General features: G+C 35.5%; 1 protein-coding gene across 5 annotated transcripts in view; it reads right to left on the reverse strand.

The window, feature by feature from the left end:
• The window catches only part of RYR2 (ryanodine receptor 2), an 828,134-nt gene that overhangs the window by 50,751 nt on the left and 761,183 nt on the right, over positions 1–16,200 (reverse strand). For all 5 annotated transcript variants that reach the window (XM_036753924.1, XM_036753927.1, XM_036753925.1 and 2 more), the window contains 4 exons: positions 14,649–15,946; positions 12,595–12,662; positions 7,821–7,968; positions 432–518 (listed from right to left, as the gene is read on the reverse strand). In XM_036753924.1, the coding sequence (XP_036609819.1) occupies positions 432–518; positions 7,821–7,968; positions 12,595–12,662; positions 14,649–15,946 (1,601 nt within the window). The remainder of the gene's footprint in view (positions 1–431; positions 519–7,820; positions 7,969–12,594; positions 12,663–14,648; positions 15,947–16,200) is intronic.

Here is a 16,200-nt window from a genome sequence, read left to right on the forward strand (position 1 = left end):
AACCCTTTACCAATTTTTCTGATCTAATAGAAATAAGCCAGGACCTATAGATAATATAGGGAGAAAAGCTGACAACAACTTCCCATAAAATTAAACATGATAAAGTACAGCAGTGAAATATTCCAGTGAGTCATTTTAGCAATTCTAATAGCCTAATTCTAATCAGGCAGACTAGTCTGGGACTAATAATAGGGAAGCCCATTCTCTGCCAATGGTCTTAATTTGATTAGGATTAATAAAACTAACCTTGGTTTTCCCAAGAATTTCAGGAAGGTAATTGGATATCTACAAGTTTCCCTCTTTCATGAAATCATACTTTAAAATGACTATAATAGATGTACTCAGCTTACACATTTGTGAAACTTTAAAACTCTAATTTGATTTCCAGAATTTGACATGTAACATTTAAAATAATGAAGAGATATGCATACCTTATAAAAGAGCAGGATAAAGTTGATTGCAAATGCAACAAATAGGGCTAACATCCTCATGTTGTAAAAGTTGCGAGCAAAGTAGTTCTGAAGATGATTTAAAAAAATATCATGTTAGAACATCATTAGAAGGTGGGATCTGGGACTTACACTCCATAAAATACTTGCTCTCCTGCCTAAAACCTTTTTAGAATTAAAAAAAAATTACTCCAAATAAATATCACTCAGCTGAAGCAACTAAGAAACACCTGAGTTATACAGTAACCACTCTTCCTGAACGTCCCAGATTTCAGAATGATGTCAAACCATAAGGATTAAATAACAACAAGAACAAAGAGTGTGTAGAGTTTTTTTCTCCTTTGTTTTGTTTTTCTACTCAACAATTAAAAAAACCAAAAAACAATGTAGTCAGAATAAGCCAAGGATTTGGAGATTATACCCAACACATGACAACTGGTCACTCAGTATTCTGATTATTTAGCAATCACTGTAAAAACTTGATCTTTCTGGGCAAAAGCTAAGAAACATGGAAGAAGCGTTTGGAGACTGAAGAACACTAGAGGCATATTTCTTTGGGATGAGGCTAGTCATCAAGTCTAGCTGAATTGAAGGGGCAAAAAGGGTAGACTAGGGCAGAGTTCTACAATGACAAATGTTGGCCATCACTGATGAAGCAGTAACAGAAACAGCAAGCAGCAGACAATCTGACTTCACAAAGAAAATCAGTAACCAAAGACACAGGAGCATTATAGTCTGGCAGACAAGCTCCATTTCAGTAGCTCCTAAAGTAAGCACTGCTACAGGTGAATATCATCCATAGGTCAGCTCTGCAGTGTGTGTATGGGGTACCAAGGTGATGTCTTCAATTCAGGCACAGGGTGGTTATTTGAAGTGATATACAAAGAGAGCAAAGATTGAAAAAGCAGGGTTAGGCAATGTGGTACAGTGGAAAGAGTAATGGATTTTGAGTTAAAGGATGGTGTTTAAGTCCTGCAATTGTTCTGTTGTATCTGACTCTTTGTGACTCCATTTGGGGTTTTCTGGGAAAAAATACTGAAGTGGTTTGCGATTTCCTTCTCTAGTTCGTTTGACAGATGAAGAAACTGTGGCAAACAGGATTAAGTGATTTGTCCAGGGCCACCCAGATTTGAACCCATGAAGGTAAGTCTTCCCGACTCCAGGCCTGGAACTGAATTCATTGTGCCACCAAGCCGCCTCTGTATGACTGTAGGAATGTCCCTTAACCTTTCTAGGCCTTATTCTTCTCATGTGTAAAATGAAGGGTTTCGGACAGATGGACTCTGAGGTCCCCTCCAGGCTTAAGTCTCATCCTACAATCCTTGAAGAATTTTTAAACCTTGTTTTTCTTCAAAGTTCTGGGTGCTATAGCTATGAAGACAAAACAAAACAGTTGCTGCCCTCAAGTCTACGAACAGGGCTAATGACCTCATGTTATAAAAAATGTGCTAAAGTATCATCTTAACTGCCATCACTTGCTTCTTTGTTGTATGTTCAAAGAAGGTGCATTACTGTACAATGAAGAAATCTCAAATAGTGTTTTGAATGATGCTGGCATGTGAAAGGACACTAAGAAAAACAGTGGAGATGATGAGAAAATTACATGTGAGAAGGCCACCTCCATCTTCAATTCTTTTACTTTTGGAGAAAAGCAGTCATGTTCTGTTGTTCAGGAGGTCATATGCTGTATCAGCAAGGCAATAAACACAACATCGATGATAATTGTGAATATGCCTATGTAGTTTTGTACCATAAAATATGAGAGACTCTCCATATACAAAGTAGAAGATGTAAAACATTTATTCAGACATGAGAGGACCAAACCTATACATGCTTAAGAAAGGAGGACCAGCAAGCAAACTAGCATCACAGACTTTTGAAAGAAAACAAAATTTTAGGGACAGTACCCATTGGTTCTATGCTTCACATGAAGTATAGCTACAACCATAGTTACAGCACAGCATATTCTGGGATGTTTTAAATGAGACTCTAAATCAGCAAGAAAACATCAACTTAAATTCAGTAAGCTCTGTTTAAGAATACAGGGAAGTGTAAAGGACATTTTATAACGATTTCAATGAAAAATTAAAACTAAAAAGTTAAGATTAATTCTCTACTATTCTGGATACAAAACTACCCAGAATAGTCCATTCCCCCTAAAAATATCACATATGAGGTTTTATTGCACTTGCAAACTAATAATTTCAGAATTGTGTATTTAATTTTTAAGACTGGCAAAACATTAAATAGCACTCTCAAGTGGACAACTTAGTATTTTTAAGAATTTAATATTTTACTTTTTCCCAATTACACGTAAAAACAATTTTAACATTTTTTTTCAGATTTTGAGTTCCAAATTCTTTCTCCTTCCTCATCCCACCTAATTGAGAAGGCAAGCAATTTGACATAGGTTATGCATGTATAGTCATGCAAAATACATTTCTATAAGTCATGCTGTAAAAGAAAATGCAGACAAAAACAAAGAAAAATAAAGAAAAATATCTCCCATCTACATTCAGGCTCCAACCAGATCTTTCTCTGGAGAAGTCCTTCAGAATTTTCTTAGATCGTTGTATTGCCAAGGAAAGCAAAACTATTCACAGTAGATAATCATATAATATTGCTGTTACTGTACAATGTTCTCCTGCATCTGCTCATTTCACTTCACATCAGAGTTCATAAATCTTTACAGGTTTTTCAGAGAGCATCCTCTCAACATTTCTTATAGTACAATCATATGCAACAACTTATTCAGTTATTCCCCAATTGATAGCCCTTCAATTTCCAATTCTTCACTATTACTAAAAGAGCTGCTATAAATATTTCTGTACATATAGATTGTTATGGTAATTAAGGTGGGACTTTTTTTTTTTTACTGTTTTCTCTTTTAGAATGCTAACTAGAAGTCTAACTAGATGTGAAGCCCCAGGCTCACACCCTTTTGTTGATTAGATATGAAACCTTCAGGCCTTAAGAAGGATATATATTCAGAAGTTAGCATTTTGCTTTGGGGCTCTCACTCACTGGAAGAGTGTTGTATGATTTGACCAAATGAGATTCTGGGTAGCCGTTGTTAAGGAGTGTCCCCCCCCCCCCCCCAGCTTGAAAACCCAGATGTTGGTGCTTCCCTGGTAACTATGTAGTGAGATGTTGAACAGAAAGATAGAATCTCATCTACTTATTTGTGTTGTTTGATCTGTTGATATTTTCTGTTTGTAATTTCTGTTTGTATTTGCTCTGAAGTTAAGGCTGCTGGCTTTTCCCCCTGAACTAAGTTAATTATATATGTATATTTGATAAAAGTGAGATTTTTAACCCCTTAAAGTTGCTTTCCTTAGAAAAGCAGATCAAAGAACCTGTGCTGGCAGCCCTTCTATGTGCTGGTGTTGTTGGTCTACCCAGCCACAGTAGCAGCTGCTAGCAATATTATTACACAGATCCTTTTCCTTTTTTCTTTTTATCTCTTTGGGATAAAGACCTAGTAGTGGTATTGTCTGGTCAAACAGTATCCATGGTTTTATAGCCCTTTGGGCATAGTTCCAAATTCTTCTACAGAATGGTTGAATCAATATACAATTCCACCAACACTGCATTAGTGTCTTAACTTTCCCACATCCCTTCTAACACTTGTCATTTTCCTTTTCTGTCATATTAGCCCATCTCACAAGTGTATAGTGGTAGCTCAGAGTTGTTTTAATTTGCATTTTTCTAATCAATACTTATTTAGAACATTTTCTTTCATGTGACTATAGATAGCTTTGAATTACTTTATCTGAAAACTGCCTGTTCATATCCTCTGAGCATGCAGCAACTGATAAATGGCTCTCGTTTCTATGAATTTGATACAGTTCTCTATATATTTGAGAAATGAGGTCTTTATTAGAAAAACTTGCTTTCTATGCTTCTTCTGAGTCTTGTATTTAAGTCAAAATTTCTATTCAGCTCTGGTCTTTTCATCAGGAATGCTTGGAAGTCCTCTATTTCATTGAATATCCATTTTTCCCTTAAAGAATCATATTCAGTTTCACTGGGTAGTTGGTTCTTGGTTGTAATCCTAGCTCTTTTGCCCTCCAGAATATCATAATCCAAGCTCTCTTATTCTTTAACATAGAAACTGCTAGATCTTATGTTATTCTGACTGTGGCTCCATGATATTTGAATTTTTTCTTTTTCACTGCTATCAGCATTTTCTTCTTGAACTGGGAGCACTGCAATTTGGCTATAATATCCTTGGGAGTTTTCATTTTGAGATCTTTTTAGGAGGTGATCAGTGGATTCTTTCAATTTTTATTTTACCCCCTGGTTCTAGAATATTAGGGCAATTTTCCTTAATAATTTCTTGACAGATGATGTCTAGGTTCTTCTTCTTCTTCTTTTTTTTTTTTTTTGATCATGGCTTTCAGGTACTCCAATAATTTTTAAATTATCTCTCCTGGATCTATTTTCCAGGTCAGTTTTATTTCCAATGTGACATTTCATATTTTCTTCTATTTTTTCATTCATTTGATTTTGTTTTTTTCTTGATGTCTCATAGAGTCATTAGCTTCGACTTGCCCAATTCTAATTTTTAAGGAATTATTTTCTTCAGTGAGCTTTTGTACCTCCTTTTCCATGTGGCCAATTCTGCTTTTTAAAACTTCTGTTCTTCATTAGATTTTTGTGCCTCTTTTGCCACTTGGCCTATTCTGTTTTTTAAGGTGTTGTTTTCTTCAGTATTTTTTTGTGTGCCTCCTTTACCAAGCTGTTTATTCTTTTTTTAATGATTTTCTTGCATCACTCTCATTACTCAAGTTTTCTTCTACCTCTCTTACTTGATTTTTAAAAACCTTTTTGAGCTCTTCCATGGCTTGGAGCCCATTCATATTTTTCTTTGAGGCTTTGAGCGTAGGAGTTTTGACTTTATTGTCTTCTGAGGGTGTGTTTTGATCTTCCCTGTTACTATAGTAACTTACTATAGTCAGGATGTTTTCCTGCTGTTTGCTCATTTTCCAGCCTATTTTTGAATTTTAACTCCATGCTAAAGTGTGGTTCTGCTTCCAGAGTGGAAGGGACACCAGCCTAAGCTTCAGGTAATTTTGAGTAGCTGTTTTCAGAGGTAATTCTGAGGACCTGTAAGTTTTCCGCTCTACCTAGGTAGTATGATCTAGGGAGAGGTATGTTTACTACTCTCCTGTACAGCGCATTGGTCTGTGAGTGACTACAAGCACTCTTTTCCACCTTGAAACTATGACTAGGTTCCACACTCCTCTGTGGCTCTAAGCTCTAAGCTAGTACTCCTCCTTGCCTTGGGACTGAGCCTATGATCCAGATCCAAGTATAGGCAAAGCAACAGAGTTCTGCTCCCAGTGCCTGTAAAGGGACCCCTGTAATGTCCTTCCCTTTACTGTTTTCTGAGAGGTCCAGAAACCACCACTGAAGTCACAGATTCAGTCATCCTCAAGGCCTGCTCCTGGTTTGCTGGGGCCTGCTCTGTGCTGAGTCAGCTTAGGCTGAACTGCATTCCACTCACACTGTTGCAACAGAACTTTCTTGAGCCAAACTTGAAAGTTGTGTTGGGTTGGAAAACTGCTTCACTCTGTCCTTTTGTGGGTTCTACCATTCTAGAATTTGTTTTGAGCTATTATTTAAAGGTATTTGGATGGGTTTGGGGAAGAGCTTAGGCAAGTCCCTGCCTTTTCTCCTTCATCTTGATTCTGCCCTGCAACAATTGTTTTCAAAAAACATTTTTTTCCAGGATCTTTGATAAAGGACATTCTAAATTTCTGAATGTGATCACTAGATGATATTTTATCCTCCCTCTCATTCCCTAAAGTTTTCATCTATTTCTTAAGGTCTCTCATACAAGATTTTTATTGATTTTAAACATATGGAAGGATCACTGTTTCCTGTGAAAATACTTGGAGGCTCGAATGGCCTGGCTTCAAGTTCAGAATCAGTCTGTAGTGACATGGCAGCCAAAAAAGCTAATAATAGGCTGCACTGAGAAGCGCAGTGTTCAGAACTCTAGAGATGAGACGCCTGTACTTTTTACCCTGGTAAGACCACATCTAGAGAATGTGAGTCAAAGTTCAGTTCTGGGCAATACATTTTAGGCCCAGAAGAGGCCTAAAGTTGGTGAGAGAGAGGATTGTGGAACATACCGTATGAGGACTGGTTGAAGGTACCTGGGATACTTAGCTTGGAAATAGAAGATCCAACGAGGACACAATAGCACTCTTGAAGTCTGTAGGATCATGGGATCACAGATAGGAAGATACGGAAGTGATTTAAGAGACTACCTAGTCCAATACCCTTACTTTACATTTCAGAAAATTAAGGACCAGGGAGGTTAAGTTACTTATTGTCCAAAGTCACATGAGCAGTAAGTAGCAGAAACAGGTTTTGGACTTAGGTCCTCTGATGCAAGAACTAGTGCTCTTTCTACTCTATAGCTGCTGCCCATTTTCTGAAGGTTGGTCTTGTAGAAAAGGCAATCATGAGACTTGCTATGCTTGGCTAGAAAGGGTAGGAGTATGACTGATGGATAGAAGTTGCAGAGAGGCAGATTTAGGTTTGATGTCAGAAAAAACTTGTTAACATTTAGAGCTGATCTAAAGTGAATTGTGCTACCTTGGTGGTAGTTGGTTCCCTTATGGTGAAGGTCTTCTTGCAGAAGCTAGATGACCATGTATTCTTGGACAGGAAGAGTATGACTAGATAGTCTCAGAGGTTCCTTTCAGTTTCAGACTCTGGGAGAGGAATCTCTACACTTTTAGATATGCTTTTTGGAAATCAAAAGATCTGAAAAAATTATTGAGAATATTTTGTTGGTCTCAATACTTTTGCTAAATTCATATACTGCCATTCAATTTAAAGAACTATCTTTTCACATCTTTTATTTCATAGGATTGTAGAATCATGGGATTTGTAACTAGAAGGAATCTTAGAGGTTATCTAGTATATACAAGGAAATTTAGGTCTGTATGTATTAAATGGCTTATCCAAGATATCAATTCTCTGCAATGAAAAGGAGGACAAGAAATTACTTATTTTGTATATTTGTAAATTAGTAAATTAGTAATTTATAAAATTGTGATTGAAGGACTCATAAGAGCTCATATTAAAGACTTCTCTGACAAAGATAGTACCTTTTTCAGTGATTGGGAAGAAAAGAAGCCTAACTGCCACAGGGCAGAAAAATACTTCAAACCTTTTATTAGTGTAGATAGGAATAACTGAGAAACTTAAACAACTAATATATAATTAAGCTATTTGCATTCTTTGAATGAATGCAAATCTAGTTATTTTTACTCAACATGAACTGTCCTAATATCACAAAAGCCATGTATAACTTACTTTTTATTAGTCAATCTGAAAGTAAAAAGGGCTTACTAAGAGTTTCTGTTGATAGGCTATGATTTTTTTCCAAAATGCTGACTCGGGGACTTCTGGTTCTCCATATCTATGTGTGTGAAGCTGCCTTAACTTTTGTTTGCCTTTGTCTTCTTTGGCTTTTTCCTCCTTTTCTCCATCTTCTCCCCTGTAAAAAATGAATAGTACTTCTCAGGTGAAGTTGGCATTACCAAGCAAAATAGTTCTCTGAGTTAGATTTTTCACCTAATGAAATGAGCATAATCAGAATACACAAGAGCACCAATATATCACTACTCTATTGGAAAAGTAATTTTTAATTAATGACAATGTTCTGAAGTCAAGAATACATATAAATATCAATTAATTCATATGCAGTCAATTTTTAAATGAGTAAAAGTTCTTCTGTAAGAAGGTGTATTATGTTTCCCAAATATTTTGAGAAGGACTTTGAAAACAGTCTATACTTCTTCCTCTGCCTTTCTAGGATATTATGACTTAGGAAAAAAAGAGAGGAAGCAAGAATTATTGCACATAATAACACCTGTTTTATGAGGAGAAAATAACCCCAACCAAATCAAATAGGTGGAGTAAGACTTATACAAGGTGTACTATATATATATATATATATATATATATATATATACATATGTATATGTATATATACACATGCACACATATACATATATATACATGCATATATACATATACATATCTCAAGGATATATATGTATGTAAACATATTCATGATGGATTTTTATTTATTATGTATTTTTAAACTGGATAAAGAAAAATAAGGTGAACATTTGTACTTAGTCTTCTAACATTCCTTCTTGACACTGGAGTATTACAGAGGTAAAAATTATTGAACACAGGAATTTCTCTACTTTTGTCCTATTTCATAGAAAGATATTAATGTCTCTATTGCATTTCCCCAAGATGAGGAAATATTTTTGTTCAGATTAGAACTATAGAGTATTTTCTGTTATAAAATGGAAAGCAATGATTTCTGATTATTTTTTGCTGTATTTAAATGACTGTTAAAAGTAAGTAAATACCTCCAGTTTGCCCTCATTTTGCTGAATGATTTGTATGCTTTTCTTTGAGTTAACCTCTATTATTGTAATCTAAGTATATTTTATTACTGGACAAATTTATTTTGTCTTGTGCTTTAAAATGTATATACTTTAATGTTTCAAATGTTTGAAAAACTTGCATTGGAAAAATTTTTTCCTTGTGAGAAAACAAAACTATACATGCACTTTAGAAAGATTTTGAATTTTGGAATTGAAAAGTATACAGTCAATGTAAAATAAATATGGGCTAATATTTGAAAATGTAAATTTATTTCACTGGCATAGAAAAATTTTGAATTGTACCATGACAAGTAAAAAAAAAACAACTCCTTGAATAAAGAATCAAATGAAAAGCAGTGCTAACTTTGAAAATACAACAATTTTCTGTTTTGAGAATTTAGCATCTTTACATAATACCTATGTCAGGTACCTACAGTCCTTAAGGCATTGTAGTGATGTCTGTTATTAATATTTTGGTACTTTTAATTAAAAAGCTATTTTGTTACTTAGAACCTAGGTCTTTAAAACAGTAGAAAATCTTTAGCCCCTCATGAAACCAAAACAGGTTCTTTCTCTTGAATGTTTAGATTTTGCTAGAATGTGGGTTATTAACTTTGTAGGAAAGTTTTTAAAACAATTTCTACAGGGAAATGCTCTCATATGAAATCTGAATGAGAATCAGAAATGTTTCTGTTTAATAGAACTATCTCTAAAGTATTTTACGCTGAAAAATTATGGATATTGCAAATTTATATACAATTTCCTTTGTATTAAGAAAGTAATTATTGGCCATTTACAGCAGTGACAGAAAACTAGGATTTAGAATATAAATGATAAAAAGGTACTTTCATAACATAAAAAATTAAGTTGGGAATTTGTTCTTAGGAAATTTGCTAGTGTATTCAGAAAGTGTGTTTCTAACTACCTTTTTTTATTTAATTTTGATACTTTGTGGAATTGCGTTTCTTTTTCTCCCTCTTGCTTCTCCTCTCTTTCCATGTTCTTTAGTTTCCCTTAATGGCAGTCATGGTAAACCAGGCTTTCACAAGTATTTAAGCCAAATTTCTAGGTACTAGATTGTATTTATGGCCTTAGAATTTGAAAACTATTAATTGAACTATAATGTGAAAAATATTTTGAACTTGAAAAAATATTGAACTTGAATTAACATAAAACCAGGCTATCAAAATGTGAACTCAAGAATGTAGTATTTAACATAGAAATAAATTTGAAAGACAACTTTTACTGTGTGACACAGCACAATTCTTGAAATAAAGTCAAAAGGCTTCTCATTGATATTCAAGGCAATACTACTTCCAGTTCAGTCCATGACAGGGCAAGGCATGGAAAGACTAGTGATCTGTAGAATCATAGCAATGCTGAAGACTCTGTTAAAATTCAGATATAATTAGTAAAATGGGAGCCACTATATGTACTTTCCAATTGCCTATAATTCTATATTTGTATTTTAGTATTAATTTTTTTTTCTTAAAATGAAACCTAAGAAAAACAATATTCTCTCTGGTGTGTGGAATGCTGTACAAAGATCTGAAGTTCTCAACTCATGATAGTAGTAATGTTTGAGAGCTTAGGGAATGAGATCAAGGCACAGACAAAATATTGAGTTTGATATTGTTCAATGGTTATGTGAGAAGATGACCCAGAGTTCTAAGCTGGGGACTCAGATCTGGAGTCAGAAGACTTGAGTTCAAATCCTGTATCTGCTACTTACTACCTATATGACTTTGGGTAAGTTACAATCTCCCTGGTCTTCATTTTCCTCATTTATAAAACAAGAGAGTTGTACTAGAGGGTTATGAGGTCCTTTTTTAACTACAGATTTATGATCCTATACTGCTTGCTAAAGACAGGGCTTTTCTAAATTCCATTTTGACCTACCTGCCTAGGGTCTGACGGTCCCAATCTGAGGAATTCCTACAGGTAAATAATTCATTGAAGTCTAAGTCTGATTAAAAAAAAAAGTCCAACCCTCACCCTCCCCACATTTGATAGACCTAAAGAGATTTTAGCCTTATATGCTGTCAGTCAACAATTCAATAAATTTATGAAGTACCTACCATAGGTGCCAGACACTGTGCTAAGCCCAGGGGATACAAAGAAAGGCAAAAGACTCTCTGTGCCATTGAGGAACTCATAGTCAAATAGGGGAGACAATATGTAAACAACACTATACAAATAAGCTACATAGGGGTTACATTAGAAGTAGTCAACAGAGGGAAAGCACTAGAATTATGGGGGATCAAGAAATGTTTCCTGTAAAAGATAGGATTTTAGCTGAAACTTGAAGTAAGCCAGAGAAGCAGGAGGTGGAGATGAGGAGAGAGACCATTCCAGGTATGAGTGACAGCCAGCGAAAGTACAACAGGTTTTTTTTTTTAAAATTTTACAGTCATTAAATATCAAGTCCAAAGAGTAACATAACTGGTATTATAAGGGTTTACGATACCAATTTGTTGTAAGGAAAAACGAATTTTGGGTGTCTGATAGGATTTTTTTGGCTGTTGGTCTTGCAGCTTTTCAAAAAAGAGCATAAAAACATGGAGAGGGATGTTTCACAGGTATACACAACTTCACCATATTCATTTTCTGGTCTACAATGAAATAAAGCATTGTAATTGGACACCTAAAAACATAATAGCACAGAATCATCATCTCTAATGATATATTTATGTATTAGTGATAAAATTTAGGCTTCTTCTAAATTAATACATCTTTCTAATACTTTAGAATATCTAAGGTATGTGCATTCATTTCTATATATATATAAAAATATATGTATTTCTATATACATATATGTTAATATATATGCTTAAACCAAATTGTTCAATCTTCACCTCATGATACATGAATAGGATATATGACCATGTGGTATGTGTCCTGTATGAGACAGGAAGCTGAAGCCAGCGTAGTGAAAACAATAAGCTCAGCAGAAAATAAAAATGGAGGTAAAAAAGATATATAATACCTCAAGAAAATGTAGAAATTTATAAGATGTTACAATTAGCAGAAAATCAACGATATAGAAAAAGAAAAGCGACATGCTTTCATTGTCTTATAACTAGGCATTTATTATATGACCGTAATGATTGACAGTATTAGTTTAAACATTCAAAAAATACTAATATGAGAGTCTATTGAATTTAACTAAACAAATCTTTTCGTTCACTTGCCTAAAAAGACAGACTCAGGCTCAAAATATAGTAATTAAAATTGCATGGACTAAAAATAGGAGCTTTAGGTTAAATATTCATTAGATAGCATCATACAAGAGGCTTTTTTTTCTCAAGCTACCCTAGCAGAGGGCAGAAAATAAGGCATAAATGAAATTATTGGTTCTCATGGGAAGGCAAGAAAAGATATATGAATGACATCAAAGGCTCTCATCTCCTATAGTTATAAACTAAAGACACATAGCCTGAGAAGGAGGACTGAGAACAATGGGCCAGAACTAAGACAGGTCAATATCAGTTAAGTTATTTGGTTTAAGTCAGAGAAATTATATTATTAGAAGCCATTGCATTGCTATAAAGCTCATTCAGGTCTGATGTTTTCTGAGATCATAAGATCTTAGATTTAGAGCTTAAAGGACTTTTGCAAGAAGCATTGAGAGTACTCAGCCATATCTAGTCAGGGAGGTGGCAGACTTAAAAAAAAGTTTTTGAAGCCAAGGAAAGGGTAGCATGTACCATTATACCTACTCTGCTTTTTCAGGTTCGGATTTAGTTTCTTCTTTCTCTTCTTTTTCATCTTCTTTCACTTTCTGTTCCTTAAAAGGATCAGTGGGAAGAAAGAAAATCTAAGAAATATTGCACGTAACCTAGAGATGAGGTTAAAGAGACATACACTCATATGCCAAACATTAATCGACAATGATCCCCCAGTGGCTCTGGCATCAAATCTAATCTGTTCTGTCTGCATTTCACTCCATTTAAAGGACACTATCTCTGTTTCAGTCATGTTGGTTTCCTGACTGTCTTTCGCACATACCATGCTCATTTTCATCTCCATGACTTAGCCTGTATTATTCACCTCTCACCCAGGAATGACCTCTTCTCCCTTATTATCCCTTCCTTGCAGGCAAATTTTACTCATCCTTTAAGGAACAGTTGAATCCCCACAGGCTTTATGCCAACATGGAATTTAAGCTAAGGACTACTCTAGCCCACAATGATTTATTAATACCTGTTGAACTGATAGATACTAAACAGTTTAACATTTAATTGTGCATGTAATTATGCATTAACTACTTACATAGTTCATCTTACTCAATTCAAAGAATACTTATTAAATACCTGTGTGCAAAGTTCTGTCCTAGGTATTGGGGATACAAACAAAGATATATTGCAGACTGCTCTTAAGGGGCAATTTGAAATTTGGTGAAGGCGAAGGGTTATAACACGTAAATAAATAGGTATAAGACAAGTTAGAGTGTGGTAGGGCCAAAGGAACTATCTTTACAGCATGATTTAGGAAAATTTAAGGAGAAAAATAACATGTTCATGTGGCAAAACCAAGTAGAGCTTCACAGAAAAGGGGAAGTCAGAGTTCAGCTTTGAAGGAAGAAAAAGATATTATTGGTTAGAAATGAGGAGGAAGCTTCAATAACTTAAAATGGCACTGAGACTTTTGGAACACACAGTATGTGGAATAAATGATGAATGGCCTGAGGAGGTGTATGGGGGTAGCAATGGGAAGAATGAGATTGGGAAAGATGTAGAAGTCTGGTTGTACTGAAATGTAAAATGTGTGAAGCGAAGTAAGGTGAAATAAACGTGGGGAAGTTGAAAACAGATGCTCTAGGTTTTAAAATACCAAATTAGAGCTTATGTTTTGTCCTACAGGCAATAGGGAGCCATAAAAAGATGTTTTTAGAGGAAGTATTGCACCTAAATCTATCTATTAGGAAGACAAATTTTATGGTTCTATGATGGATGGACTGGTGAGACATGGAAAAAAAGGCATGAGGTTACCCCAATAGTCCAGGTAAGACATGATGAGGATCTGAACCAATGTGGCGGCAATACAGAAAGGAAGGGACAAGAGAAAGCTAAATGGTGAATATAGAATTTATAGGCCCTAACAACTGCTTGGATATAGAGGGTGAGGAACAAAGAAAAGTTGAATATGGTTCCAAGGTTTTGATACTTATAGGGAGGATGGCAATGCCATGAACAGAAAAAAAAGTAATTTAAGAGACAGGGTAGATTTTCAGTAGAAGATGAGGAGTTCAGTTTTAATATGCTGAGTTTAGCTGACAGCTAAATGACAGGTACAAATATTCAACAGGCAGCTGGTATTGTGGAACTAGAGCTCAGAGCAAATGTTGGGGCTGGACTTACAAATCTGAGGGTCAGCTGAATAGAGGTGACTGATTACTGAACACAAAGGAAGACATGAAACCATCAGAGAAAGCAGTCCAGGAGAGTCACACTTTTTTGTACCTCCCATAATGTCTTATCTAGCACTGAGTTCAGCACAGAGTAAATAAATGTTTAATGATAGATTGTTTATCTGAAAGGGCAAAACTTCCAGGACACTAGCTTTATTCTCCCTATTAAGAAAATACAAACCATTATAAAGAATCCAAGTATCTCTCTTCACTAAAAATGTCAATAGTCGTTTGGTAATCTGGTGATTAAAAATAACTACTCTTCTCCCCCCAAAACAACGCTGGTACATATCTGCAACAGTAACAATATCTATACACCCTCTTCCTCAGAAGACTAGAGAGGCTGTGAATTAAACAGATTACCTGGCAATTTTCTTGAACTTCAGGGACAGGTATTGGGTTACTCATTAAATCACTCAGGCCAGCATTTGGATTGTGAGGAATTAGTTTATATTGTCCTCCTTCTCTCTTCAGGTCTAAGCCAAAAATATCTGACAGTAAGTCACTTTCCTCTGTTAATTCCTTTAGGTCAGTTAGATCTTCAGTGGGCAGGGCCGTTTCAATAGCTTTCCTTTCTCCCTCTTCTCCCTCACCTCGCACCTCATCTTGGGTAGGATCTGGCATATTAGCCAAAAGTTCTGCAACTTTGATCTTTTTAGCACCTTCTACCAGGCTGCCTCCCAGCAGCAAGCTGCACATGATACGAAAGAAACCTCTAAAAACACTGGATATGAAATGCAAGAGGCCCACCAAAATACTCCAGTAGGATGAAAAGAGGGCCATGACCAGGTCCTTCATGGTCATTTTCTTTACTTTTTTCACCTGTTTTTTTAGGCTCTTTAAACTGAGCATTCTCATCAGGCTTAAGATGTTGTACCTAAGGGCAAGGAGAGCTGATTTAACAGTCATAACGGAAAAAAAGCCCATTCGAGGTTCCTGTTCTTCAGGCTTCTCTTTTTCAGTTTCTTCTTTGTTCACTGACCGTTCATTCAAATCTGATTCTGAGATCTGTGCAGCTAGCTGCATTTCAAAGATGGTATCCTCACAGAAATTAACGAAAAGTTCCATCTTTTCCTTTTCTCCTCCTTCATTGACCACATCAAAAATAAACTGCCTTTTGGACTCTTTGACTTGTGGCTTCTCCCACTGAGTCCTGCTGGACTCACTAATTTCAAAATAAACTCTTTCAATGCGTTTTGCACTGCCCATAATCTCAATGCGGCCTAGAAAGGGTTGAAAATAATTCAGTACACTCTCTGCTAATTCAAGGAAAGTCTGCAGCCGGGTATCATTGGGCATGTGTTCAGAGAGGTTGGTCAGGAGGACAGCAACGTTGAAGCCAATGTCCTTAGCAGGTTCGTGGAAACGTTTCACAAACTCTTCATAGTCTAAGGTTTCATTTTCATCTGTTTCCGCACAAGACAGAAGAAATTCAGTTTCGGATTGAGTGTAGTGCTTATGACTCTCCATTGCTTTATGGAAATCCCTCTTGGAAATGATGCCCTTGCCATCAGGGTCATATTCTTTGAATGTATCTGAAGAAGTTAAATCCTTTAGTTTTAAAAACATGTCAAAAAACTTCAGAATCATCTCTACATTGTTGGAAGATTCTACCAGCATATCAACCATCTGTTTGCCAATGGTTCCATTAACAACATTACCTGGAGGTAAAAGAATTTTTTTTGTTTAAAATGGATATACTCTAGCAAGATGAAGAGCTAATATGTAAACACATTAAATGAAATATATTTGCTAGTATATAGACACAGGACATCTGCTTAATTATCCAACATATGGCACTTTCATGTTAAACAAAAAGACATACAGATTCACTATGGTTTGAAAGATACAATGCTATGAGGACATGCTTCCTCAATAATATTTTGGGCAGAATAGAATGAAAATCAATATTCTG

This window comes from Trichosurus vulpecula, chromosome 4 (genome assembly GCF_011100635.1).
Source record: "Trichosurus vulpecula isolate mTriVul1 chromosome 4, mTriVul1.pri, whole genome shotgun sequence".
Classification (NCBI taxonomy): Eukaryota; Metazoa; Chordata; class Mammalia; order Diprotodontia; family Phalangeridae; genus Trichosurus; species Trichosurus vulpecula.